The sequence below is a fragment of the Cimex lectularius genome, unplaced genomic scaffold, assembly GCF_000648675.2.
Source record: "Cimex lectularius strain Harlan isolate CLEC.00 unplaced genomic scaffold, Clec_2.1 scaffold349, whole genome shotgun sequence".
Classification (NCBI taxonomy): domain Eukaryota; kingdom Metazoa; phylum Arthropoda; class Insecta; order Hemiptera; family Cimicidae; genus Cimex; species Cimex lectularius.
The window spans coordinates 140,512-167,703 of record NW_019392869.1 but is presented as its reverse complement, the minus strand read 5'-3'; the positions used below and the strand labels follow the sequence as shown (position 1 = coordinate 167,703).

The following is a 27,192-nucleotide window of genomic DNA, read 5'->3' as shown; positions in this document are numbered from 1 at the left end:
ATGTAGGCGACTGGAGAGCAACTGCAAAGACGAGAGCAAAGGTGCGTTCGTGGGTAAAGACGACGTGAGAGCAACTGAACAAAAGATGCGTTCGTGCGTACTTGCAGCTTCATAACAACTGACGAGAGTAAAAGGTACGTTTGTGTGTACTTGGTGCGACTAGAAAGCAACTGACTTAAAAAGTGACGTGATTATTCAATATTGGAGGGTGTGGTTTTAGAAGCTGGGCGAATATTGAACGAAAAAGTTTTTTGAAACTAATGTTTTAAATTTCTTCTTAATTTTCTTTTAGTTCAATAATAATAAAGGTTAAATTTTAATAATAAAAATTCACAAACAATTGAAAATAAAGAAGTGACGACCATTTCGAATGATGAAATAGAGACGTGATAGGCAATTATGAAATATCGAGACAACGGTAAAGAATATTGCAAATTGCCTCTAGCAAGACTCCAGAGTTTATAGAGATAAGAGCCAGAAGATTTATTTATTAGATGGGAGGTATTGCAAATTTTCAAGCCGTGTCATGTTCTACACCACTGTTGAAATCTCCAACGAGTCGCGAAAGCGTTTCGACTGTAGAAACTGCAAATCTTCCAAATAGTCCTTTTATTAATTGTTATATTGAGAACAGATTGTGATTGACACATCTCTCTTTCGGGCCGCCCTGTCTCGCTCCTTCAACATCCCCTACCTCGCGGACTTTTTCTTCCGTCCTCTCCTCGACTCCCACTCCGTGTTCCTCTTGGAGCGAGGCCCAAGTTCGGCCCTGCTCCATTCAGAATCGAGTACCAACGACGAAAAGACATGAACTCGTTCATCGCACTCTTTGCAATAATATCATGTGAGTAAGACATAAAATAGAAGAAGAAGGGCGGCTGTGTGTGCATTCCAGTTTAGAATCGGTGTGATTTTGTGCGTAGTTGTGGATTTCACTCGTAGGATTTTGGATTTGTTTATCTCATCTTTTTCCTCAAACAATCCTCATTCATATTAGATAACGAGATCGAAAGAGAATTTGTTAGAATGTGTGTGTGTGTGTGTGTGCGTGCGTGCGTGCGTGCGTGCGTGCGTGTGTGTGTATGAGAGAGAGAGAGAGAGAGAGAGAGAGAGAGAGAGAGAGAGAGAGAGAGAGTGAGAAAGTGAGTGAGAATTTTAATTTGATTTGATAAACGATTTATTTTTACAAATCTCGCAGAGTTAGGTCAATTTGACCTTTCTTATACTCAACTAGAAACGAACATTTTACAATTTGAACTTACATTACTTCTAGATGACCATAACAATAGAAAATATAAAATTTAAGCTGAATAAGTATTTGTGTGAAAGAGGGTTTGAAAAGGTTTGACAATTGAATTAATTTTTTATAAAATTTTACAACATTTTAAAATGAATTTTGAATTAAATTTCTCATTTAATCGATTTTATTTCACTATGCTGAACACTAAAATGTAAGCAGGGATTTAAGTACATTAACATATTTTCGACTTTATCAATATCAGAAAACTTATAGGGCACATTTCTGTATGTAGAGTTTTTATTTTTTATTTTTGTGTCTTTACACGATTGAATTCCAAATTTTCTGAATTGATCAAAAAAAATTTTTTTTACTACATCCACAACATCCAATACTTCAAAAAAGGTTGTTATTTGTTATTGTGAGTGTGTCTATCCTAAAACATGACGATGGCAGAAATGTACAAATTTCTGTAAGAGAATGGTCACAAATTTCCCGTTTTGAACTAACAAAAAATAGATTTATATAAAATTTAAACCCTCGATCATAATCGAAAAAATATTATGCCAAAAAAGGTTATCTCGTAGATAAGGCAGAGTGGTCTGAAAGTTTTGACCACTCTCTTTAGTCATTAGGATCGATTTTTTAACTATTAGTCTTTAAACAGCACAAATGTCATTATCACTGAGTTAACCTTATTTTTATTACACCTTATCCGTCAAAAGATCTTAGGTACGACAAATAAAATACTATTAAAAATATCGTTCAAAATGAGCAATGTTGACCTTCAAAATGTTTTTAATAGTATTAAATCCGTTTCAAATCAAGAATTGATGCAATCACCGGTAATGCTTAGAACTTGAAGACTAAGAAATTTCAGCTTATATTGGTGCAAAGCGTTCATTAACATGTCCATTAAAAACAACATAACAATACATAACACCAATTTTAATGTCAAGTGCCAAGTAACTACTTACTGTGAAATTCTTAAAGTATTAATTACTTTGAAGTTCCCAAGCTGGAGTGAAAGGCCCGGATTTTTATTGATACCGGCTAAAAGGAGATTTGGCGGATTTCTGCTTCAACATTAAAATGAATAGCGGCGTAGAAAGTCGATCTCGAAACCGTTTTCTCTGTTATGAACTTATTAGCAAAGCAGGTGTCCGTCGGCTGTAAACAATTATTTTAACAGGCCTCCCATTATATCCACCCTTGAGGCGTTAAATTGGAAAACAAACTGGATATTCTTATTCTGGTTAATTAGACTCTTTACCGAGATCCAAATTTATATGAACTTGAATATATGAACGTCTTCACACCATTAGTCCGAGACGTTGGAGATTTGTTAAAATTGTGGACATCTTAGCTGCCGTCTTGCAGGACGGATTTTTCCCTCCTGCTTTTTCAAAATTCCAAAGCGTTTTTGTACAATTTATTCGGTCAAAGTCAAAACCTCAAGGAAGTTATTTTCTTTAAAGTAGCTTGCCAGGGTTATATTCATAGTTCTCCGCACTAATTACCAAATGCCATTGAAGGGGATTTTCAATGAGTATGGAACTTGACGAAACACCAACAGAAACTCTCACATCTTTTTTGGAAACGATGAACTCAATAACTTGGTTTGTGAATAGAACGATCCTTTCAAAAAAGTGAATTGATATACTCACCATACCTCAATTTTTTCTATTCACATATCTTGTAAATCAATGTTAAGTGTGAATTCATTATTAGCAATATTACTACTCAATTTTGTAACCACAATTTTCTGGGTGGTGGAACTTACGAAATGTGTTGACAAGAAAAATTTACCATTGAGCAATTTTGTTTTGACGGCGTGGAAGCCGTGTAGTGGAAAATCCAACGTGACCAAATAGGTCAACCGTCATCCCATACATAATGTCTTAATTTACCTAAAGTTAAATTCCCATCCTATGTCCTAATTCTCAGACTCTTTGATAGCCGGCTAAAAATAATAATTGTCATTTTCTAGATATTTCGCGGGTTTCACTAATTAAAAAAGACACTTATTTGCATAAAAGCATTTATCATTTTAGAAAGAACGGGAGAGAGAGAGAGAGAGAGAGAGAGAGAGAGAGAGAGAGAGAGAGAGTGAGCGAGAATTTTGATTTGATTTGATAAACGATTTATTTTTACAAATCTCGCAGAGTTAGATCAATTTGACCTTTCTTATACTCAACTAGAAACGAACATTTTACAATTTGAACTTACATTACTTCTAGATGACCATATAAACATAACAATATAAAATATAAAATTTAAGTTGAATGAGGAACAGTAAGAATAATCAAATAAAAATTTACGTTCATTTAACTGTAATAAATAATCAAAGAAAGAAATCATATAATTAAAAAATTTACTAACCATTACACACATATAAAATTAAATTTTCATCACCTCATTAAAAACTGTAATAAATCTATTTAGAAACAAATCGGGAAAAGAACTTTTCTTTTACTTACAACTCAAACTTACAAATTTGTGCAAAATAACTTACAATACACTATAATAATTTGAACACTGTTAAGATTCTTAAAATAAAGTGATGGAGGGAGTGTATGAGAAAGATGGAGAGAGATTAGAAAGAGAGTGTTGGAGAGAGCGAGAGTGAGGATGAAGAAGAAGAAGAAGGAGAAGAAGGAAGAAAGAGTGAGAGAGAGAGAGAGAGAGAGAGAGAGAGAGAGAGAGAGAATGAGAGTGAGAGTGAGAGAGAGAGAGGGAGAGCGATAGTGGTTCGTTTATTCATATCAATCCCTGATCAGGATTTCGGGCTTTTTTACATAACTACATATAGTTCTGCAAGGTTTTTATGTAGTATACAAAATTGTGAAATTAACCATTTTCCGTACTTATATCCAAAATAATTCTTCACTTTACCGTACCTGAGATATTTAGGTCTAAATTTATATATTTTTTAAAATGTTTATTAAATATTTTTCTTACTGTAACGTAGGAAAAAACGCGGGGGCCGAAGGCAGTACCGATTCTAATCAATTCGGTACCGTTCAATGCAAATTTTTATGCAGATGTGTCCGTGTTGTGAAAGTGTGCATTAAATAGACGAGGCGTGGACCTTGCTAAAAAAAATTTTCGTTTAAATTTCACTCCCCGAATCGACAGACTTTTGTCACTTTGTATAATTATCTAATATTTGTCCTCTACTAACACCAACTTCAAGTTTTCGTTGAAAGTTTATGCACTTACATAATTTTCTAATTCGAAAATCAGACGATAATATGAAGTAAATTTTTTACTTTAATCAATTAATTTTGGCCCGCAATACTTGTTTATTCTACATTCTTCAGCAGGATTTCTCTTACGCACCTACTGCCGTAATTAAATCAATTTATTTACAACGTACAATGTAATATTTACAATGTACATCGCTAACCGATTAATGATTACATTTTTACGGATTTTTTTTTGATAATTATGAAATTTATACGAATTTCTCTTATGCTACTCGTGCTATTTTCTCGTATACATCATTGCGTTTATTTACTCCGATTTCTCTGTTTTGCTTTTTCTTTTACACCACTTCGATTCTGCGGTTGCTTCGGAACATCTGCAGATATGACAAATATCACATGCATAGCAGATTGGTGAATACAATGGAAAATGGACATAAGGCAAATGCATCCACGTACTACAACAATGTTCCTATCCCCAAAACAGACTGTCTTCCTTGCCTCGGGTTTATTTCGTCAAATTGCATAGAACTTACTTTACAAGTATATGACTACTCTACGAACTTACTGAATGACAATCCAAGCTATCGACAAAAAACAAGCTTACGGTCTACAAAACGCTACTTCAACCGATTTCAACATACGGTATAAAATTGTGAAGAACCGCTAAACCTTGTAATATCCAACGTCTCCAATTCTTTCGGTAAAAAGTACTCAGATTAATTATAAACGCTCCGTATTATTTATCCAATACTACCCTACACGAACACCTATCTTCCTAATATTCTCGCCCAAGCCTTGTCCAACAGAACTCATCCCTACATTCACATAAGGCGACTCAAGAGGAAATGGCGACCTCTTTTTTTGAGGATTAGGCAGTGAAATTTATTTAGTGAAATTAAGCGGGAGAATAATAATTGATTATTTCAGATAACGATATTATTATTAATTTTTGTGGTATTTTTACCTATTACCTGGAACAACAAATCAACGTAATAACAAAAAAAGTTTTGATAACGCCTTTTTTTAAACCAATTTTTGACTTTCTACATCCCAGAAATTGACAAGAGCTCGAACTTGTTTCTACAAAACTTATCTTCGGCTGCATTTAGGCAAAATTTGACATTAGTGAAGATTTATATATTGATTTAATTTTTAAATTTTATAATTTTTTTATTTATGTTATTTAAAGTTTATCTTTGACGCTTATACAAGAAACATATAACCGGCCCTTCAATACCGGTCAGCTTAAGATGAATTAAAATTGCTTTGATTTCTTTATATTTTTTCAGCACAACTATTAAACTGGAATTTCAGAAATGTTAAGTTTTTATAATCGCCGAGTGCTTTGGTTTGTTTCAGGTGGCGTCGCTCAGAACTTCAAGTGTCCGGAGAAGAATGGCTTCTACCCGGACTTGGTACAGTGCGACCTGTACTACCACTGTGTCAACGGTGAGGCCGAGGAGAAACTCTGCCCTGATGGACTGCTCTTCGACGATGGGAACCCCAGCCATGAGAGATGCGACACCTCCGTCAACGTTGACTGTGGGGATAGGACAGAATTGCGTGAGTCTAAATCCAAACATGTACAAAAACGTACTCATATTAAAAAAATTCACCCGTTGGTTTTATCTGACATGTGAAATTTTACTTGTTACAGTAGACTAAAATATATATAGGTTTCCAATGTATGATGGCCTCTAAAGTATGCGTTTCTAGTATTTTGTTCATTTAATATCATCCTGGTCATCTATTCTCACTGGTTTGCTCTTTCAGATGTAAGATTCAACTACTATAATACTGCAAATCTCATTAAAATATCACAAATTGAATAAAGTATTGTTGCATACTAACATTCTCTTTGAAAAAGGGCTATGATTAAGGTTTCTTATGCACTCTGGGTTGAATGGAGAAATAACAGTAATCACTCAAGCAATCCAAAAATATTATAGCAGTTGAGAAAACAATTATCAGGTTTTAGCAGCACTGCAGACTTGATGGGCATCTGAGAAAGATAGGTACTAATAAAAATTCTATGTTTACAATGCAACCAAAGAAAGCCCAAACTAGCTGGCAGACGGTACTGCACTACTCATCTTTGCAGACAGTAGTGTTTTTGGAACCCATAACACTTTTATAGAAGAAATATTTGCAAGCAAGCCATGTAATCAAGTTTCATTGGCAAATTTAGTCTCATCAGTGTACTATAAGTACAGAATAGGAATATGTATTTCTTGGGTTTCGTTTCAGAAACTAGAGAACCATCAAACTGGTTTTCCTTTTATTGATATCAATTTCAGGGGCATCAGTCTCCCCACATCTGTCTTGTTTTCTTTTTAGAAACGCATGGGGTAATAAAAAACATGAGAATAAATAGTAGTTTGTTATTACTCCAGAATTTCTTTTTTTGAACAGAAATTGATATCAATAAAAAGAAAAGAGTTTGATGGATATCTAGTTCCTGAAAAGAAACCCAGAAATATCAAAAGTCAACTACCAAAAAAAGAAGAGTAAAAAATATAGCATGGGAATTGGCTCTTAAAAGGCACAGTATAGCATAATCCCTGAAAACTTGCTCAATCAATTAATCATCGATCTAGATATAATTTGTACATATGTCACTCAGAAAATTAGCAAAACAGTACAGGGATTAAACAAGTTGTAAGACGTGTGATGTCATACCTAGTTACACTCTATAACATATCAGACTTAGTATTTTTATAAGAGACAGTTACACAAGTTGTTTCTATATTTGTGATGATAGATATTATATATCTTAATGGAAAAGTAAACTACTAGCATGCATATGTATGGGGTGGCAATGATTATTGGGTGATACATTTACACAATATACAAAAATATATTGAGAAGCCATCTACAAACTCCAATTTACATACTAGCGGAATTCCATGTATTTTTTTGGATGATAAATTTGGGCAAATAAATAGCAGACTGCTTCAACCATGCCAATGTATTTCGGGCCGACCTAACTTCACTTTTCAGAGTGCATTGGGTAAAGCAACAACAATTCGAACAAGAATAGAAAGGAGTTTGTTATTACTCTGAGATCTGAAGAGGCAACATTGGCCCTGAAATGCATCGACATCAATAAATAAATTATTTGACGCGTTCGCTATTTATTCCTCCCAATCTATAATAAAAGAAAATACAGTCAACCAAAAAAGGAAGAAGAGTAGTAATTCAAGTATTTTATTACATTTTCAGAAGAGCCAAAGGCGACAAAAGGGTGTCCTCGTGCTAATGGCTTCTTCAGGCATCCTGACGAAGAGGTGTGTGACAAGTTCGTCAACTGTATAGACGGAGTGCCAAATGAGATGCCCTGCCCACCAAGCCTTGTTTACGACGATGCTGCCAGCTCGTGTACCTGGGCTGTTGATTCCGTGAGAAAATGCACCACGACCAAAAGAGGTAGGTATTACATTTATTTATTTACACTATTTTACACAAATTAAGCACCAAGTGGATATAAATTGACAATTAATTTAAATAGATGACTAAACAATCTTAAGTACAAAACAAATGTTTCATTTCATCCACTGACCATGTGGCCTTTAAAATGTTAATTATTTTGCTGGACAGGCAATAAACATGGTAAATACTTTAGAAAAACAGCTTAAGTTATAGAAAAGTTTTTTCTTAAATTGGTTCAACTGTTTAACAAAATAAGACAAATGTGATGATTTTGATGAATTATTAGTTTCATCTTTTGTCAGGACTAAATGTTTCATTATTCCAAAATATCCAACACCAAAATACTCTTCACTATCTAGCATTTATTAAAATATTTGTTTTTGCTATCAATAATTTTTTAAAATTTTTTTGTACCCATACTTCATATGTTGAAATAGCATATTCTTCAAAATGTATAGTTATAAAGTAAAAGATATGTCTAATTAAAAGTTAGGTAATTTTTTCACCTGTGAACCATAATTTAGCATATGACATTTATTATGAATAAACGAATTTATGGTTGACTAGGGAGGTAATAACTTATTAGATAATAAGTATAATCTTTTACATTAAAATAACAAATAAAGGTTTCAACCAATTATTTAGCCCTGCATTAACTATCATGCTTCAATTTTTATTTTTAAGTATAAAAGGAAATATAAATTAATTATATTTTTTGTTTTTCTAGTTTGTTAAAAACTTCTTGAAATTGTAAAATAATCTATATTTTCTTATATTTATTTTACGTTTCTGTTTAGAATCGACCCCTGATCTAACTGTATTTTCCCCCCCTAGATTCACTCGATGATGGATTCTCCTGCCCAGAAGGAGAAGTGATGGGGCCAAATGGTAGGACGCTCCCACACCCGACATTCGCCCACCCAGACGACTGCCAGAAATTTTACATCTGCAGGAATGGCGTTACACCACAGCATGGTTCCTGTGCGGACAATCAAGTCTACAATGAAGAAACATTCCAGTGTGACGAACCAGAAAACGTGCCTGGATGGTAATAATTATTTAATTATACTAATTGCTTAATTCTTTTTTTAATGCCTATATTTTGCAGTGAAAACTGGTTTGATGAAGACAAGAAGAAACCTTGAACAACTGATTAGTTTATAAAGTTAATTTTAAATTTAAATGGCTTGGTTTAAACCAAGCAATAAAAGAGAAAATATTTAAATCAAACTTAAGTTATTTTCAGAGGTCCACATTTTACAAGTGTTGTGATATTCCTAAAATTTTACATTAAGTAATAAATAAATTTATAATAAACTCTTGACATTTGTTTCTGGTGATTGGTTGGGAAGTAATATTTTATAATAGGGTAATTTATATTAGAGATATTTTACACTAAATCGCATCATAAGTTGTGGATGAAAGAGTCAACTGTCAGGAAAATGTTTGTAAATAATTAGAAGTCATGCTAAACCAGGATTGGGCCAGTCTTCACTTGTAGGTTTGTTGAACTACACAAATGCATTTCGGCATTGTGCCATCTTCAGCGAGGAACTAGACTTACCCCCAGCACTAGAGACACAATGGCGGTTCAACATGAGTTCACTAACTCACAGAATGACACACAGCATGGTGGTTTGAGAATATATTATCACTATTTTAAGAAAGCAAGTGAGTGTGTTGGTGGCTGAACCAGTTTTAGGTATTGAAAAAAAAGAAGAAAAGAAAGTAGTAAACATGTATGACATGCAGTCCTTATTTAGGTTTAGTAAATGAAAAAGAAAGCTTATTTTGACAGTCAACTTACATTTAAAAAACATTTATTAAATAATTACTGTGATATTTAAATATTTATAAAAATTTTGTGACTTAATTAATTGAGTTAATTATATGAAACATTAACTCACTTAATTTACATTATCAGGATATACGTTGTTCTCATCCTCCTCGGCAATCTTGTGAACCACCTCTTGTATATCAGCGATCAACTTTTTCCTAAGATGTTCTGATGAAATGGAACGATATTCGTGTGCTATCATTTCTCCAAAAAGCAAACACTCGTCGTTCAGTTTTTGCACTGTTTCTATAGTCCTTTGCAATACTCTTTTTTCAATGACAACCACTTCGTTCATCCTCTTCTTCTTTTTCTTTTTCGGAACGTTGTGCGGCAAATCGAGTGGAGCGATGCAGCCTTCGCTGTCCGAATACATTTCTCGGTTCTGTAAAAACAACACTGACTCGGTATTGCAGATGTGGGTAAAATAAAGCTGACTCACATCGTAACTGAATCCTAGATTGATGGAGGGCACGACGTTCGGATGCAGCTTCCTCTGCCTTTCCTTGTATCCCATAAGCTCAGCCCTGAGATTCCTCCTGAAGTCCGTGGGCTTGAAGTGGTCTGAGCAGACGTAGGAAGATTTCGGATTCCATCCCGTGAACCTATTGCACCTGGACACCCAAACAGCCCTCAACTCCGGATCTCTAGGAAAGCTGAAAAAAAACGGATTTAGGAGGAAAAAGGACGGAATCTATCATAAATGTACTGACGTATGAAACGACAAGTCGGTCCTTCCAAGTTTCTTAGCGCGATAAGAGGAATTTCCACACGTGCCGATGGCACACCAAGAGCCGGGCATAACCCAAAATCCGGATCAAGCTATCTCTTTCTCCTCCACTCTCAAGTCCGTTTGACTTTCAAGTACGTCATTTATTTAAACCGTTATAACTAAAGAAAGGAGAGGAAAACTGAGCAACGGTCTCGCAGAAGTCTCAACGAATGGAAGGTTATTCGACCTTTTTTCCTGCTGCACGATTACGCGTCATCAGGATCACAAACCCTTCGACGTTCGAAACCGCCGGCTGCAGTTTCCGATAAAAACGAACTTTCTGCGTTTCAAAATAAGGTTATCGCCAATCGGTCGAGGTTTCAAGGACGATACACCGTTTTAATCGGAAAGAATTGTAGGATAAAGCGCTAAAATTATGGCGAATTCTATGACGAACTCGAGTGTCTGTTATCAAAGTTATCAGTTGTCAGATTCTAGATGGCAGGTTATGTCAAACAGAGTAACAATTTAAAAAAATCCGACCGAGTTCGGCGATGAAGAGGACAGGTCGAGATTCACAGGATACGGAGAGCGATGACCCACAGGTATCGGCATCAGGCTTCATATAATAATAATGTATTTAATCGTCATAATTGACCGTATTAATTATTTTAATTAATTTTTATTTAAGGTCTTGTTTGAGTTGAAAAAGCTAGTGTCACGAGCTGGATAGTCAATAAGTTGACGCACACCTAATGATTATTGCAAAAATTTTATAAAATTCAGAGCAATCAGGAGTCAGTTTTCTTTTTAGAAAGTAATTTAACTTTATGAAATATTTAGTTAGTTTCTTGTATTTGGAGAATATTATTTTACTTTATTTTTCCATTAAGCCATTAAAATATTGGTTTGGCAAGAAAGTAATGTCGTTTTTCAATTTTAAAGCTGTGAAAATCACTCACGCAACTGTTTTGAGAAACTTGTGGTGTATGTTTCGAGGTGAGCCGACTGTTTGTCGGTTTTTAGTGTGTATCAAAGTGTTACGCATTGTTTATTTCTCTCTCTGTAAACGCACGTCTCAAGTATGAGAGTGAACCAGGAGGACTGCATTTGACTTATATGAATGTATCAGTTACCGATTTTTGTGAGATGCTGAAGCTAAAACTCATACAAGAACAAGAGAGAAGATGCATGGAATGGAATGAGCATAAAAATGGGACGAAGACAAAAAGTATCGCCATAATAGCAAACAAGCAAGCTGGTATAGTTATATGCTTGACTCTCACAAACTGATGGCTCCCTTTGTTTTGCCTCTAGTTTGTGAAATGTTTTACCCCGTGGAAATGGCTACTGCGAGATAGGGTTTTGTGAGTGATTCTTGCGTTTAGTTGCTTAAATGTAATTAAATGAAATCCATAAATGAAATTAGCTCAATATTTACATTTTTGTCTATATTATTTTCCTTTAAATACACGCTTGTTTAATCCCTAAATTAAAAGGCTTTATTTCTCCCAAATTTCTGTTTTCAACTTCTTTAGTTGTATCAAATAATTTAATAGGTAAATTATGAATTTCAAAAAAGGAACAAAGCAAGTTGTAACTGAAAATTTGTGTGTAGCATTTGGTACCAATGCTGTAAATGTGATTTACTCGATTTAGAGAAGAAAATTTTATTCTAGAAGATAATGTGCACAGTGGACGTTTTTCTGAAGTTGGTGATGTTAAATGTTTCATATACAATAATTAGAAACCACATCCAAAGACTTGGGTTTGTTCAAAAGTACGCTATCTGATCCGGTGGGTCAGGTTCATCCCCTTGCATTTTGAGCTTTTACCACAAGTGCAAATGGTTACTAGCGAACAGCTAATGCTTAGACCTTCAAATAAAGTAAAAATGATGTGCACTAGCAAACAGAAAAGTCTTTTACCATGACAATTTACGCCTCATGTCGCTTTTGGGGCCCAAACAATTATTAACTAATCTGAATTGGGGAATTTTATCATGCTCACCACATTCTCTGGACATTTCACCTTGTGACTACCATTTATTTCGGTCATCATAAAATTTTTAAAATGACCAAAAGTTTTAGTGTTTAAACATTCCTTGGCTCAAAAGATGGAAATTTCTATGCGAAAAAATAGACACTACCTGAAAGATGGGAAAAAGTAATTGTAAATAAATACATGTAATAAAAAATTGATTGGTTTTAGAGTCCGGTGGAAGTTGACTTAGACCTTGTCAAGGAAGAAATTTTTTCAGATGAAGAAATTGAGCCATTAACAACTAATGTGAGTATTACAAGTTCATTTTATAAATTAATGATTGACAAGTGACTTTTCAGGGGGAGAACTTGGATTTACAAGTGAAACAAGAGTACGATACCGATGCCCAAGAACCTCTCAATGCCGAAGATGAAAAGCACGGTGCTTATGTGTCAATCAACGCTGAGATAGTAAAGAAGGCCATTACTGCCGTGAACAGGCTGACTGACGACTGCTCGATATTCGGAGACTTTGTTGCCAGCGAGCTCAGATCACTCAAATCTAAGAAGATGAAGATGAAGTTGCAGAGCAGAATTCAGAAGGCGATTCTCAAAGTGGCTGAAGAGGATGAAGAACTGCACACAGCCCAAGAAAACTCTATACAATAGATTGTGCATTAAAAAAAAAAATTATATACTGTACATATTAAAAAGGTATTAATGCTAATGTAAAACAATTTTATTTATTATGCTTCTTGTTAGTTTGTATTATCATTAATTAAAATGTTTTGACATACAATTGAAAGTTTATTATATAAAAAAATAGATTACAATCTGCATTTGATTGCCTTCAGTATGACATTTCTTTCTATGGAACTCCATAATTATTAGGATAAGATTTAGTTCCAGATAAATTTATAGAATAAAAAATATTGCTGGCACTAAAATCTGATTTCATTGCCTTAATAATCCGCAATTATACAATATGTAATTTTATATTAACAATTTGCAAAAGGACTGAGATTACCACTGCTATTTTACCTACTTGAATGTTAATTTTGCATTTTAAAATAAGAAAAATAATTAATTTATGATCATACATTCTTGGTTTGGAGAATTATGAATGCCATCATCCTGCAACCAGTTCGAATCAAGGGAAAAATAATTTGTAACAAAATTTGTATAATAATCTATTCTTTAATTTTACATTACATACATTTTCTTAAATTAAAGGAATGTTAAAGCATAATTGATTGCTACTGGTATTATCACAAAGTTGGGTTGCAAAAACAAATATTCTATATAAAAATAAAGCCAGCAAAAAAATATCAGAAAATACTATTTACTAGGCTATACACATAACACAGAAGGATCTGTTAACAGTCTAATATGTCATCTTCATCTCCACCGATTGCATTCCAATATGCAAGGACGATTTGTTCTGCAAACTGTTTGCGATCTTCGCTACCCATTGAGGTCGCTTTTTCCTTCAAACTCACCAACTGGCCGAACAGGTCGTTGAAGTCACCCCCTTCAAGTAGGTCTTCTGGATCCGGTTCGATGTTATCGGGGTTTAATGCCCTATGGTCCGCATCTGCGCTTTTGCATAATCCTCCGTGCCAAAGGCCGGACAGAGTTGTTGGATCCTTCCTCTCCTTAATCGTCAAGTTGGGCCAGACGTGTGCCTCAAGCGCCTGATTCACTCTTCGAATCCCTGTCGTCTCGACAAAGTCTTGTTCCTCCTCCCATTCTTCGTCGACGAGTGGATCTACTTCAACCAACTCGAAGCCGTTGATGACGCACCATTCTTGTACCTGGACCTTGCCCACTCCCGTTTCTGAGACATCCTTGCACCTGTTACACAGCAGGATTTTAATGTCGGCTCCGTATTCTTTCAGGTACCTGAGCCACTCGTTGACTCCTTCGATGGCATTTTTCGAATCGCTGTCGAAATTGATGATGACCGCGTGGACCGTCTCGGCGAACGACTTGCTCGCCAAAGACTTTTCCCTCATCGCGCACAGTCTGATATCCGCTTCGTAATACTTTGTGTCTAAGTGCCAAGGATAACATTCTATACCGTTCTCTAGAGTAGCAGGTGGCAGATCTCCGATGACCGACTCGATTACGTTCTTTGGGTCTTCTTCCGTACAACTGACGACGACAACAGAAGCCGTCCCGTTTTCCGTTTTTTCTGTCATTTTCCTAAATCTGCCCGGGTGAGATTGACGGACGATGGACGTCAAATGTCACAGGGACGAGAACCGCTCCACGTGGAAAATTAGTGAAAGTCGCCAGAGGGGACGGATAAAGTGATAACCTTCAGGCCGGATTATGTTTACACGTCGAGGTCTCGAGCCCGTTATTCTCGTTCACCCTGCAAAACTCGCATTTACGCCGTTTTATGGAGAATTCCTACAAGAGTAAGCGCAGGTCTTTCAGTAATAAAATATGCTCCGTGCCCATGTGCAGCAACAGGACGTCTAAGACGATCTCTCTGCACAAATTCCCCCGGGACAAGCGTTATCGCGACCTATGGGCCAGACTTTTTCGAACGAGGATCGTCACGAAAAACGACTACGCCTGCAACGCCCATTTCGAGCCGAACTGCTTCTTCGCCACAAGTACGTAAAAATAATCGCACCTCTGTTTTTTTCTTTACTACTGTGAAATTTCTATATCAGCAGAAAAGGCTGTGAGGAGGAAGTTGAAAAAGGACGCGATCCCCTCGTTGAATCTGCCGGACAAAAATTACTGGAAGACCGCCTCAGCGAGGAAGAAGGAAGCGAGAAAGATCAGGAGGATCAAGTTCTGGAGGGCGAAGAACAACCTGAAAATCGACGACTTGCCACCGGAGCCGGACACGGACGAAGACGGAAACGAAGGCCTACCACTTCCGATCACGGACGGAGACTTTGCCGTAGAGGAACCGGCGGAAGACGAAGGATTGCCATTGCCCATCGAAGAAATACAGACGCCAGAAAACGACCTACAAAGGTAGACATCTTCCGATTAAAACATAATTAAAACACTATAGAATTATAGATTTAATAGTTTTTACTATCGGGTCTTAAAATAATTTAATACAAATTCCGGAATACACTCAACAAGAAAAATTTATATTTTTGGAATCCAAATTTGATTCCTGGCGACTTGCTTCTCCGCAGAGATAAATCTGACGTTTAGTCGTTTCCGATTATTTTGGTCCGCCCATCCTCACTACTTTGAAATTCCAGAAGCATTTTATATTTTTCGTCGTCTGAAGTTCATGTCTATCTGGCGTCTCAGCCTGCTTATACCCTGAAGTTGGCGAAAAGAGGAAACACCTCTTCCGTGCAATAGGCCACTACCTTAAGCGATAGAATTTAATTTGTAAAACGAAAATCGTTGAAGACTAACAAATATACAAGGGTTGATAATGCTAGGGAATTTCCTGGCTGGCCTGCAAATATTTCATGGTCAAATCTGCATGACTGAAAACAATTGTTTTAACATTTTTACTGCTGAAATAGCCAAGTATTGTGAATTTTGTTTAATCCATTCCTTATTAATTTAGTAAGATACACAGTTTGTCGTGTTCTTTTTCAGTGCTTGGCATTTTGAAATTGTTAGTTGGGAAGTGATTTGTTAGGTATCGCCACTGCTAACAAAAGAGGCTAAACTCTTGCTATCCGTTACCAAGTTTTAAACGGTCTACTGACACCTAAACTTCGTCAACAATGTCAAATTTTAAACGTTTATTTAATAAAGCCGAGGTAATTTCAGTTGTCAATATTCTTTTTCCGTTGATAGAGTTTCATTGATGTAGAAATAAAAAATAATCAGTCAATTTTACAGCGATTAAGCCGAATAAAGTAATCTAATTCTGCCATAACTCATTCACATGGTTGTATAGCCTAGAAAGGTCTGAAATTATAATTAATTGTAACATGATACAAACGTTAAAACAATAATGCTTAATATATATTTTTTAAATTGAATTGAAAGTGAATTTGGTGTTTATAGTTTCAGTGAAGACATGGATTCTTCCAGTGACGACAGGACGAAAGTGAAAAGGAACAGCAGGTCATATTGCAGTGTGCCTCAATGCGGGACATACGGCAGCTCAAATATCCCTATGCATTTTTTCCCGAAAGACAAGAAAGAAGCGAAGAAGTGGCAGAAGGTCCTTAAAATACGAAAACCGCTGAGCGCTTATATGCTCGTCTGCGGCCAACATTTCAAACCGACCGACTATCTGCCTAAGAGTAAATCTTCGACTTTCTTTTGTGTTCGTTCTTTTTTTCATTTCTGCCTGGCACTTCCGCAGGGGCAGACCAAAAATGCGGGAGGTTGAAAAGAGGTGCCGTTCCAAATTTGAATCTTCCCTCTATGAGTCGGGAAGCAGCAAAATCTATCCAAAGGAGGCTGAGAGAAGTGGCAGAAGAATACGCACACATGATGTTTCTTAAGTACTTTAACACTGCACCATACTTTATCTGCAATTAAAGCTTATTTTAAAAATTAATTAAGTTTTTTTTCAGCTGTCCAAAGGACCCGGTTATCAGGAATGAGTGCCTTTTGAAGCTACAATCAAAAATACCCGGTTTGAGTTACACTTCGAAAATTAGAAAACTCAGACAAGTAGATGAAAAAACCGTATCTGCTGTCGAGGCGAAGCTGGCCGAGTTAAAAGCTAAGGTTAAAAATCAGGATTATAAATGATTTTTTTTTTTTTTTTTTTAAATTGTTCTATAGTCCTACTCTGCTTAATGCATAATATGTTAACTGACCAATACCTATACAATTCACGGTGTTTCTTTTGGAATGATGAATTTTTTTTTACTAGTTCTACTGTGCATTTTAGTTACAGAAATTTGTCTTTTGTCAAACCTTGAAAAATTAATCAATTTGATGTCTTGTTCTTCCATAGATTCTTCACTTAGTCTCCTTGATTAGTATTGATGAGCTGTTTTATAATCACTCACTTACTTAGAAAAAAAAGGTTCCTTAATTTCTGGCTACTTTTGGCTATAGTATTTTTTTTTTTTCAGTAATCATCATGATCTATTGGTAACTTCTTTCCACGGACGATCAATATTTTCATTGGCTTTCATTATATTAAATGATTTCTACCATTTGTTTCAAGAATTAATTTTCTGAATGTGTTTTATTGTTAAATTCAAAATGTAGTTGTAAGATTTACAGTGATATGCATCCTATGAAGATTGTTAATATAATTAATTGAATCCTGATGAGACAACATTTGAAAAATAGCAGAAAGAGGAAAAATTTGAAAGGTTGTAGGATGAGATGAGGTGATGGTGTCTGAATATTTTTCGTAATGAATATATATGCTTGTTTGTTAAGCTTGTATGTTGTCTGCTACTATCACAAAGAAATGAATTCCCTTACAGTCATTCGTTTACCACCATTATTGTTAGAGCAAACAACCTAACTTAAAATACCGAGAGCCAATATGCAAGAAAAGTGTCTCAACTGAAAATGGGATAGTTTTTTAAGGGAGTACAGTTGGATTTTTAAAGTTTTGTATTTTTGCATAAGTCTTGGACAAAAAAATACAACATTGATGGATCATGGCAGTTTTTATTGCCAACAACCATAATAGCGTGCACTTATACATAAATTAAAAAAAAAGGTAAACTTCCATCTATCTCTCCTATAAAATTTTCTTTTGTTGAGTGTGTTACTTTTCTTACATTTGTGCGATATATGGATTAAAATATAATTAATATTTACTTTACAACTTAAAACTTTACAATAAAAAAATGCATTATATGACAGAGTTGTGCTAGATGGGGTATGACTGTATTCACTTTATTTTAATGCTTTATTTTTTTATTGATAATCAATTTTTGCAGAATGAATGTAGAATACAGATCAAACAGGAAATGAAATCAGATGATGAGATCAACTCTAATGATACGGTATTATTCTTTTTTCTTTGTGTCATTATTACATTTAGATTTCAAGGATATTAATGCACAAATGATTTGTACTGTTCTAGAATGATTCAAATCATTACGGCATAACATATGAGGAGGTAAATTTAATATAAAAATTATGTTGTATTTCACTAGAATGGGGCATTTGTTTTTCTTTTTTCAGATTCAAATGCAGGAACTGATGGAGGATTTGAAAAATGAGCCGGAAGATTCTGATATGGAGGGATACAGCCCTTTAAACATTCCTGACGAGTACCAAGAAGACACAATGCCAAACGAGACGAAAATTATTAAACGCCGTATTACAGATCAAGAGCTTGTTAGATTATTTTTGACGAATGCCAGTTTAATCAAGAGGTTTCTCAAGGATAAGACTTTGCTCCAGAAGTATCTCGATGTTGCCGAGGAAGTGCAAAAATCTGTAAACAAAGACAAGAAGGATGATTGTTCTGTGTTTGGAGATTTTGTAGCGAAAAAACTCAAGGAACTGCCCACGCCTGATTTAAGAAAAGAACTTCAGACTTGGATTCAAAGGGGAATTGAATGCATTGCTAATATCTAAAAGAACATTTTTAACTAACACTAAATGTAGTGTCTATGTATATATTGTTTGTAATATAAAAGACCAACTGTTGTAAATAATAAATTTAATAAGTCATTGTTTTATTTTTATTACTTTTAATTATACAATCCCCTTAAAAAGATTTTTTTTGAGCTGTCATGTGTATGTCTAAATTTAGCTTTTTCAACAATTTTGTATTATTCTAGCCTATTTTGTGTGATTCAAGCCAACTGGTGTGCTCTTAGAGTTGTTTATGATACTGAATTTTTCTGTATGGACTACCTATAAACAATTATTGTGTGGTATTTTTATTATTTAAAGATTGTAAGATGCAGTCTGGTGTGATGTAGGTTAGAAAAACATGTACCCAGCGATGTAGAACTTTTATGTTTAACCAAATTTTCATACTCACTCAGAGTGTGAGTTTTCTATATAGTCGTGTCACTGTTGTGTGACATGCTGAAAGTGTTAGTGAGATATTAATGTTTTTTGTATATATAAATTTAATTTTGAAGGAGTGAGGAAGGAAGTAGGGATAGAAAATTGTTTTTCTACGAGTAGTCGGTTTGTAGTTCGGGCCTGGTTAGCTTTCAAGATTAATCAGGTTGGTTAGGGATGGTACAGACAATATTATCACAATAATAATATTAGGGATTGGAGATTTAGACTATGTAGAATTGTTTGATGAATAGTGTAATGATTGTTGTATTATATGCTTTATGTGTCATTGACATTGGATTTGATTTATGATAATAGCGTACCTGCGGTTGAGTTTACATGTGTATGTTCTGTAATCAATGCTGTGTTTATCCTAGGTATTTATATTTATGAAATCATTTTTATTTTTATTACTTTTATGAAAAACGGATCTGAGGTTCTTCATTGGGTTATTAGCAATTAAATATGTGAAATTCGCAAGTGACTTTATGTTATATTTTTTTCTCTCTATCTTGGTTGGTTTTAATAATTTCGGTCTGCCTTACCTTTCTTTTTATAAATCACAAAAATTGTCTTTTTTTAAATTGTAAATTAATACATTTTAAGGTTAATTTATCTAAAAAATTATTTCATTAAGTTCAATAATTTCAGTGGTGATCACTTCTCCAGTGAAGAATCAGTTGGCAAGACTGTAGATGTGGAAGGCATAGCAGGGGTTTGTTAAGATAAATTTGTTAATGCACAACTTTTGTATATTTGAATAATAATCATTTAATTTAAAGTGTATCCAAATTAAAAGAACTGTTTAGTAAATGGATTTCTTTCATTGCAACGTATGCTATGTTCAACCTGAACCGACAAAAAGTATTAAATTTTTCCTTTCAAATTGCGGTCACTCTTTTTGCAGCAGCTGTGTCAACTCAAGTATGTTTTTCTATTGCTTATTCTATTTTGTTTTAATTTTGGGTACTTTAAGAGTACACATAAAATTCAGGGGGTGTCGGTGGCCAGAATGGTTCAGGCATTGATATAGTACTCATCATGGTAACGGCGTGAATCCAGTGGCCTTGCATTCGAACTCGACATACAATGGGCTTTCTTTCAAAAATCCTGAGGGTCCATATAAACTCTTAAAAAAATATTCATTGGGAATCATTAAATGTAATTGTCACAAGTAATTCAATTAAAGAAGCACAATTTACTTGTTTCACAACATAATTGAACATTTGTATAAAAGAAAACAAATACTCTTCCTTTTGTTTGAACTAAAAACAGGTGGTAGCAATTTTTTATATGTATTAATTTTTATTGCGTATAAATTTTAATTTACAGTAATTTGTTTACATAATTGTATTCAGTTGGCTCCAGGGCATTATCGCACCTTTATCGCCTAGTTTGCATTAAATATATGTTTAATTTTATCTTAAAATATATATTAAGCATAAAAGTTTAGGGGAAAAATATATTTAAAAAACTCCAGGCATTCTCAAAACACAATATTAGATGCAGGTTCATCTAATTCAATAAATAAGTGTTACATTTAAGTTTTACAATAAAATACTGGCAGGCCTTGAGAATCACCCACTTTGGGTGTTGGCAGTCTGGCGTCAGACTTCAGCCTTATCCGTCCAGCTACTGAGGTTGGGCTCCAAGAGCTATCAACAGATAGGTCTTTTCAGCCCCCAACACAATAATTCCTAAATCCATACACACTAACATTCTTACTCTTGACTATATTCTTCCTTATTTACATACCATTCACACAGCTAGAGTAGTGGAGTACTCAATATTCTTCTATCACCCTTTTCACCTATTATAAAGGCACACTCTTACACTACACATTCATGCCAATAAATACATTCACTCTCTACACACACTAGAGGACACACAACTTGTACTATACACAGTAAACTAGAAGTACCGTAACAGGGGAACAGAGACTTGCTGCTGTGCTCAAGCACCATTATCATTTAAGTGGGATTCCTATGCACTATATATATGAAGGCAAGGAATTGCACCATTAAATTAGGTTGAGCAACTTTTCTCTGCAGGCTGGACATTACACGGCTTTGACCATAAAGTAAGTGTAAGTGTCAGTGTGATAAGCTCGCATGGCCTATTCATGTCAAGGTTGACCCTTCTATGAGTCATATCCTCCTATGGACAGTGCTCTTGATAAGTGCAAGCTCATCTGCTGATCCAGCCCACCGACCCTGCCACATTCTTTTAATCATTGCGCTGGATCACGGCGATTTAAGTTTTATAGTTAATTATACTGACATTTGGTTTTGTTTAATTTCAATTTAAAAGTTCAATTTATTTAAAAACTTAAGGGCTAAATTTATTGAATAATTTTACTTGGCTAGCAATTTAAAGAATATTAACTGGCAACTAACTTTAAAACTCAAATTAGTGTTCAATTTCAACAAATTATCGTTAATTATTAATATTGGCAGCAGGTTTGATTTTAATAACTCTTGTTTATTAATGATTTGTTGAAATATATTTTAATTTAACAAGTCCATTATTCTAATAGATTCTGACAGATGCAAAGTATGCCAAACAGAGTGCAAAGTAATTCTTCTGTCAAATGATGTAAGTAAAAAATAAACAAATAAAACAGTTTATTTTTATGTACTGTTTTTAATTAAATTTCCTAGATGCCGGACCATATGAAAATCTTTTTCAACAATGTCGTTCAAGAAGCAAGAAGGGTCATCAGAATCCTATTAATACAAAATAGTCACTGTAAAATATTCATGGAACAATATGTTCCCCATTTGGTCAGTTATAATTTGCTGATAATAATTGGTTAGTCATTATTTAAACTTTGGTGCGATTAGGAGAAAAAATGCATGTTTTTTACTCAAAAATTGGAAGAGAAAAACAAAGAGGTAGATGCTTTAAACAATAAAATGAAGCTGTTATCAACTCAGGTAGAAGGGATGAAGAGGTATTAAAATATATTTTTCAATTTTCCTTTATAAACAATTACAAATCAATGTAAAAATCATGACTGCTAAAATTTTAAATTATTGCAATGTTGTATTATAGTTGTGGCCTGCATTGTCTCGAAGTAAAATATATCAATTGCTTTGTATTATTTAATTTTTTAGGGACATTTTAAAGTTAACATCCCGGGCACCAAAAACACCACTGTCACAAAAGAGTTCTTTATTAGGATCAGAAGCAAAAGTTTGGTCTATTATTATAAAATATATTTGTAATTATAACCACTTACTTATTAATTAATCCCTTTCAGTCACCTTATGCATTTATGAATTCACAATTTCGAGAACTGTAAGTCAACAAACTGTACTTAAATAGCTAGCTAACATATCTGTGTTAGCGAGTCCATGTAAATTTCTAAATGCTTGCTCAATGATTTTTAGAAATTCAAGTGTTTTCATGACCCCGGCTCCTTCAAACACTAGCAAGTATGCTTTAATTTATTTATGCTTTTTTTGACATAATTGAATCAAATTTTAATTTTTAGTACGATGACTCTAAATGCACGTTCACCTTTTCATTCTTCACAAAGGTATTATTTTAAAATTCTAACTTTTTCTTCCAAAGTATCAGAGTTTGATATTTGAACTTAGGAAAGTGACAATTCCAAGAAGTTTACAATCAAATTCATCATCAAATCACAGTGAAATGTATGTGTACACCTCCTTAATTACAAATATAAACATTACCAATGAATAATTAAATGGGAGAAAAAAAATTTAGGTCTTCAGTTAACACCCCTCAACAGCAGTATAGTGGAAGTCAGATTTTTGTCATGTCCGACAGATCACCAAAAAGTGATAGGTATGTTTATATACTGTGTTTGTACCTCATGTTGAACATTCCAAAAACAAATATGCCCTATAGTTTAAATTTATCTTTTAGTTATATTTCATCACAGAAAAAGCGAGGTTCAACAGTTACTCAAATTCGGACTTCTAATTTGCGAAAAATGAAGAATTCACTCACATCGAGAATTACCAACCTCAAGTGAGTGTTCTTACATATCAACATAAATAAGTTATTTCCTGATCAATTGCTACTCTGTTTATTAAGACATTGGCAAGGGTTTCAATTGCTCTTACATAAATACAATTGAAAAAGCTTTTGAAACTTGTGTATACTTTCCGTAAAGAAGTATATGTCTTGTGATATTAGTTTCATCAACTTGCAAATGTCCACATTAGCTATATCAAGGTTTTCTCAGTAATGTGTAGCCACAAAGCAATATTGTCTTTATAAACACTGAGTTAAAAAAGGTTTTTTATTTTTCAGTACGAGCTATTTCTAGGACTTAACCCCTGCATTTTTTTTGAGATCAAAAAAACAATCGAAGGAAGAAATTATTTGACTGGTTCTTTCTGCTCAAAAATATAGCCTTTTTGGTGTTACAGTTTAAAAAATAATTATTATTTGTGTTACTTTATTATTTCTCATTATTTAAAGAACAATAAATTAGTTGAAAAAGTTTACATATTTTTTTAACAACTGTCAAAAGGAAAGTTTAATTAGATTTGCTTAGTATTAATAAGGGGCCAAGTAAAATAATTTATATTTCTTTAAATTTTATGCTATAAGCCTGCATTATTTGTCTACAATCAAACAGCGAAAAGCTTTTAATTAAGTTTCTTTAAAAATGTTAAGAATTAATTCTTGCCAAGCTGAATTTGTAATTTAAACAATTTAATCACATTTTCTTACCCCGTTACCCAGCTGTGTTACAAAATAAAATTTGAAACGTTTAATCAACAGTATATTTTTAACAGGTATTTAAATTTAACAAATGTAAACATATAAATATAACCCAACAATCAATTTTCTAATAGCATTTGATACAGTTATTTACTCAGCATCTTTTTAACCGCTTCTACGATATTTTGAGGTTGCGGTACTGACAACTGCTCAAGGCTATTAGTGTAAGGCATCGGAATGTCTACTCCTGTCACACGGATGACTGGTGCATCTAAGTGAAAAAATACCTCGTTCTCCATAACTCTTGAGCATATTTCCGCACCTACACCACTTTGAGGCCATCCTTGTTCAACAGTGATCAAATGGTTTGTCTTTTTGATTGAGTTGAAAATCATCTCTTCATCGAGTGGCCTTATGCTCCTCAGATTGATGACTTCACACTCGAAGCCCTGTCCAGACAACTCTTTGGCCGCGTCCAAGCAAGTATCAACGGCTTTCGAAAAAGTCACAAGCGTAATGTCCTTGCCTTGTCTTTCGATTTTAGCTTTACCAAATGGTATTAGAAAATCCTTTGAGAGAGCTTCGTCAGAGACAGGGAACTGTGTGCCGTATAATATCTCATTCTCTAAAAATATTACTGGGTCTGGGTCGCGGATCGATGTCTTCAAGAGTCCTCTTGCATCTTCTGCACTGTACGGGATGACCACTTTGAGACCTGGGCAATGGGAGTACCAAGCGGCGAAGCATTGAGAATGTTGGGCCGCTACCCCGGCTGCCGCGCCATTGGGCCCTCTGAACACTATTGGTACGTTGATCATCCCGGCAGACATGTAGAAAGTCTTGGCAGCTGAGTTGATGACATGGTCGATGCCTTGCATCGAAAAGTTGAACGACATGAATTCACAGATTGGCTTGAGTCCTGCCATCGCAGCGCCAACGCAGATGCCTGCGAAGCCCATCTCCGTGATAGGCGTGTCCTTCACCCTCTCGTCGCCGTACTTCTTCCATAGACCCCTGGATACCTTGTAAGCACCGTCGTACAGGGCGACCTCCTCGCCAATGAGCAGCACCCTCGGGTCTCGCTCCATCTCCTCGTCAATAGCCGAATTTAGAGCGTCCCTCACAGTCATGGTCTTTCCATAATTGACCTTACCCGTCGAGAAACACCTCAAAAAACCGAGACCCCTCCTAGGCAGCATCTTCGATTTCTAGTTTGTCCTCTACCGTAAGCTAAGTCATTCAATAAAACCTCGTCTAGGAAAACAATAAAAATTCCTTTCAACAGAAAATCAGCTGGCAGTCTTATACAAAAAAAACTTCTTCAACGGCCAATCACTTACTCTAGATCTTATAAATAACGTATATAAAATTGGACTCACAATCACAAGTGTAGCCTATCAAACTTATCAAGAGTTCTACCTCATAGCTGAAGATTGTGATGCCAAATATCATAGATTGCAGGACCTGCACGATTTTAAACAGCCCGATTCAATTAAATTGCTTGAAAACACAATCTTTTTTCTATTTTCTTTCTTTTGTCGAATTTAAATGGAAATATTAGAATATTTGTTTTTATAGAATGAGCCAAAATTATAAATAATAAAACTTAAAAGTTATTTATTGCGTATAATGACGACCGTCGAGTTTTTTAATCGTACAGACGAGGTTCGAAAATAAAAATCCTCGAGATGAAATTTGTGCTGTATCAATTTAGGAGGTGCTGGTGGGTTTGTCGGTGGGGTCGTCGGACCAATGGGCTGCCTCGGATTTTCCCGGGCCGTGAGGCTCACGCGCTTTTGGGTTAACCAGCTCAGTTTGTCTGTGAAACCGTCTCTGACCGCCGGCGAATCCCCATCAACGAAACTCGTGAGATTTTCAAAAACCGTTTTTCTTTTAAAATATAAAATCAAACTCGAAAATGACTTCAACGAGCACCAACATCGGATTCTCAGACAGCACCAGGAACTCAAGCAAGTAAGTTTCCGTAGTAATTCAGTTCTGTATCATTTTAGTGGTTTATATTACAATAGAATTTTTTTTCTTTATAATTTTCCTTTGCCTACGTATTGTACAATTAAATCTTTATTTTTACCTGTTAAAATGATTTCATTAAAGATATATTTTATTAAAATTATTTATAGGTTGGGTTTAAATTTCAGCGTAAAAGTATCATCTTATAATTAAGAAACTTATTTGGCATAAATTGTAGAAAACTGCTGGATTTTCTTTTCTTTCCCTTACAAAAAAATTGACTGGAATTCGCTTCTGGTAGGTCTTACATATGCACGTAGAAACATGTATGATATATTATGTTCCTAACGTAATTAAAACAGTAGTAATGCTCGTGCCAATTATGTGCAGATGCAGTTGCGCACAAGCGCACCTGAACATACACAACTAAAGCCCAAGATCAAAGGCGAATTTTTAATTTAACTCTGTTTTAACTTCGTAGGGTGATCATTTGTAATGGAAGGCGTGGCTGGAAGAGTATCGATCAGCATCCACACTTGTAGCATCCTCCTCCAACCCTCACGTCCAAAACAAACCCATCTGTTTCGTCCCCTGATCGACCAACTCTTTTGGTTTTGACAATTTTAACTATTCTCGTCCGACTCTGTACTGATTAGACAAAAAAAATAACTATACTTATAAGCACATTCATTTTTTAAAAGGTTTCCTTTGATTTAAAAATTGATATGAGATAAGCACTACTGGAAAGGCCGATTCTCATCTGGCTTAGTTTTTTTGTTAAGTCTCGGTTCTTTCTGGTAAAATTTAATTTACAAAAAAGTCAGACTTAAAACTGTAATAGTAAGGGAAAATGAGGGGAATGTGGATCGAACTCTGGGCCGGTCGAGACGATCTTCAAGTCTTCGCACGCTTCATCAGATGCAAAATCCCGTCGAGCCTTCTGCTTTGGCGGGCTGAACCTAAATTGAACGTCACTGCCAACCGACATTTTTTTTTTTGAAATAACAGTATTGTAATAATCGGTGGAAAACGCGTAGCGGTCTCCCGGCCTAACACGTGCCAGGATAATAAAGGGTTTTGACGGTTTATTAAACGGGTTAACTTACACAGGTACATCTTTGTTTTCGTCCATTGTTTTTGTTTTAATTATAATTTTTTATGAGATTTCCTCT

The 27,192-nt window shown here is 34.8% G+C and overlaps 7 protein-coding genes and 1 long non-coding RNA gene across 9 annotated transcripts; 4 read left to right on the top strand and 4 right to left on the bottom strand.

Annotated features, from left to right (window-relative positions):
* The first annotated feature begins 738 nt into the window (after positions 1-738).
* Positions 739-9,068, top strand: LOC106668112 (protein obstructor-E-like). Its single transcript, XM_014396567.2, has 5 exons — positions 739-844; positions 5,806-6,009; positions 7,669-7,872; positions 8,710-8,923; positions 8,984-9,068. The coding sequence occupies exons 1-5, from the start codon at positions 808-810 to the stop codon at positions 9,018-9,020; spliced, it is 696 nt and encodes a 231-aa protein (XP_014252053.1). The 5' UTR covers positions 739-807; the 3' UTR covers positions 9,021-9,068.
* On the bottom strand, positions 5,999-7,752 carry LOC106668117. Its single transcript, XR_002910659.1, has 4 exons — positions 7,661-7,752; positions 7,505-7,594; positions 6,298-6,448; positions 5,999-6,243 (listed from the first exon to the last, which is right to left on the bottom strand). It is a non-coding gene; the product is annotated as an uncharacterized LOC106668117 (long non-coding RNA).
* A 531-nt stretch (positions 9,069-9,599) lies between the features above and the next one.
* Positions 9,600-10,745, bottom strand: LOC106668113. Its single transcript, XM_014396568.2, has 3 exons — positions 10,423-10,745; positions 10,152-10,365; positions 9,600-10,094 (listed from the first exon to the last, which is right to left on the bottom strand). The coding sequence occupies exons 1-3, from the start codon at positions 10,509-10,511 to the stop codon at positions 9,783-9,785; spliced, it is 615 nt and encodes a 204-aa protein (XP_014252054.1). The 5' UTR covers positions 10,512-10,745; the 3' UTR covers positions 9,600-9,782.
* LOC106668116 lies at positions 10,685-13,253 on the top strand. Its single transcript, XM_014396576.1, has 3 exons — positions 10,685-11,026; positions 12,633-12,710; positions 12,764-13,253. Exons 1-3 carry the CDS (start codon positions 10,976-10,978, stop codon positions 13,070-13,072), a joined length of 438 nt encoding a protein of 145 aa, XP_014252062.1. The 5' UTR covers positions 10,685-10,975; the 3' UTR covers positions 13,073-13,253.
* Positions 13,254-13,580: 327 nt separating this feature from the next.
* On the bottom strand, positions 13,581-14,742 carry LOC106668111 (alpha- and gamma-adaptin-binding protein p34-like). The gene has a single exon (XM_014396566.2). The coding sequence runs from the start codon at positions 14,602-14,604 to the stop codon at positions 13,780-13,782; it is 825 nt and encodes a 274-aa protein (XP_014252052.1). The 5' UTR covers positions 14,605-14,742; the 3' UTR covers positions 13,581-13,779.
* Positions 14,741-19,014, top strand: LOC106668108. The gene is made up of 8 exons (XM_014396561.2): positions 14,741-15,027; positions 15,091-15,400; positions 16,409-16,650; positions 16,713-16,854; positions 16,927-17,083; positions 18,265-18,330; positions 18,411-18,446; positions 18,512-19,014. Exons 1-8 carry the CDS (start codon positions 14,808-14,810, stop codon positions 18,908-18,910), a joined length of 1,572 nt encoding a protein of 523 aa, XP_014252047.1. The 5' UTR covers positions 14,741-14,807; the 3' UTR covers positions 18,911-19,014.
* A 959-nt stretch (positions 19,015-19,973) lies between these two features.
* LOC106668110 (RING finger protein 212B-like) lies at positions 19,974-23,986 on the top strand. 2 transcript variants are annotated; one of them, XM_014396564.2, is made up of 12 exons: positions 19,974-20,272; positions 21,885-21,943; positions 22,009-22,131; positions 22,192-22,301; positions 22,465-22,543; positions 22,611-22,648; positions 22,741-22,785; positions 22,845-22,889; positions 22,951-23,007; positions 23,081-23,161; positions 23,243-23,347; positions 23,633-23,986. In XM_014396564.2, exons 1-12 carry the CDS (start codon positions 20,161-20,163, stop codon positions 23,646-23,648), a joined length of 870 nt encoding a protein of 289 aa, XP_014252050.1. In that variant the 5' UTR covers positions 19,974-20,160; the 3' UTR covers positions 23,649-23,986. The 2 variants fall into 2 exon arrangements, with proteins under 2 accessions (XP_014252050.1, XP_014252051.1); XM_014396565.2 differs by lacking the exon at positions 19,974-20,272 and adding an exon at positions 20,605-21,807.
* Positions 23,987-24,093: 107 nt separating this feature from the next.
* Positions 24,094-25,579, bottom strand: LOC106668109 (pyruvate dehydrogenase E1 component subunit beta, mitochondrial). Its single transcript, XM_014396563.2, has one exon. The coding sequence runs from the start codon at positions 25,246-25,248 to the stop codon at positions 24,196-24,198; it is 1,053 nt and encodes a 350-aa protein (XP_014252049.1). The 5' UTR covers positions 25,249-25,579; the 3' UTR covers positions 24,094-24,195.
* Positions 25,580-27,192: the final 1,613 nt, after the last annotated feature.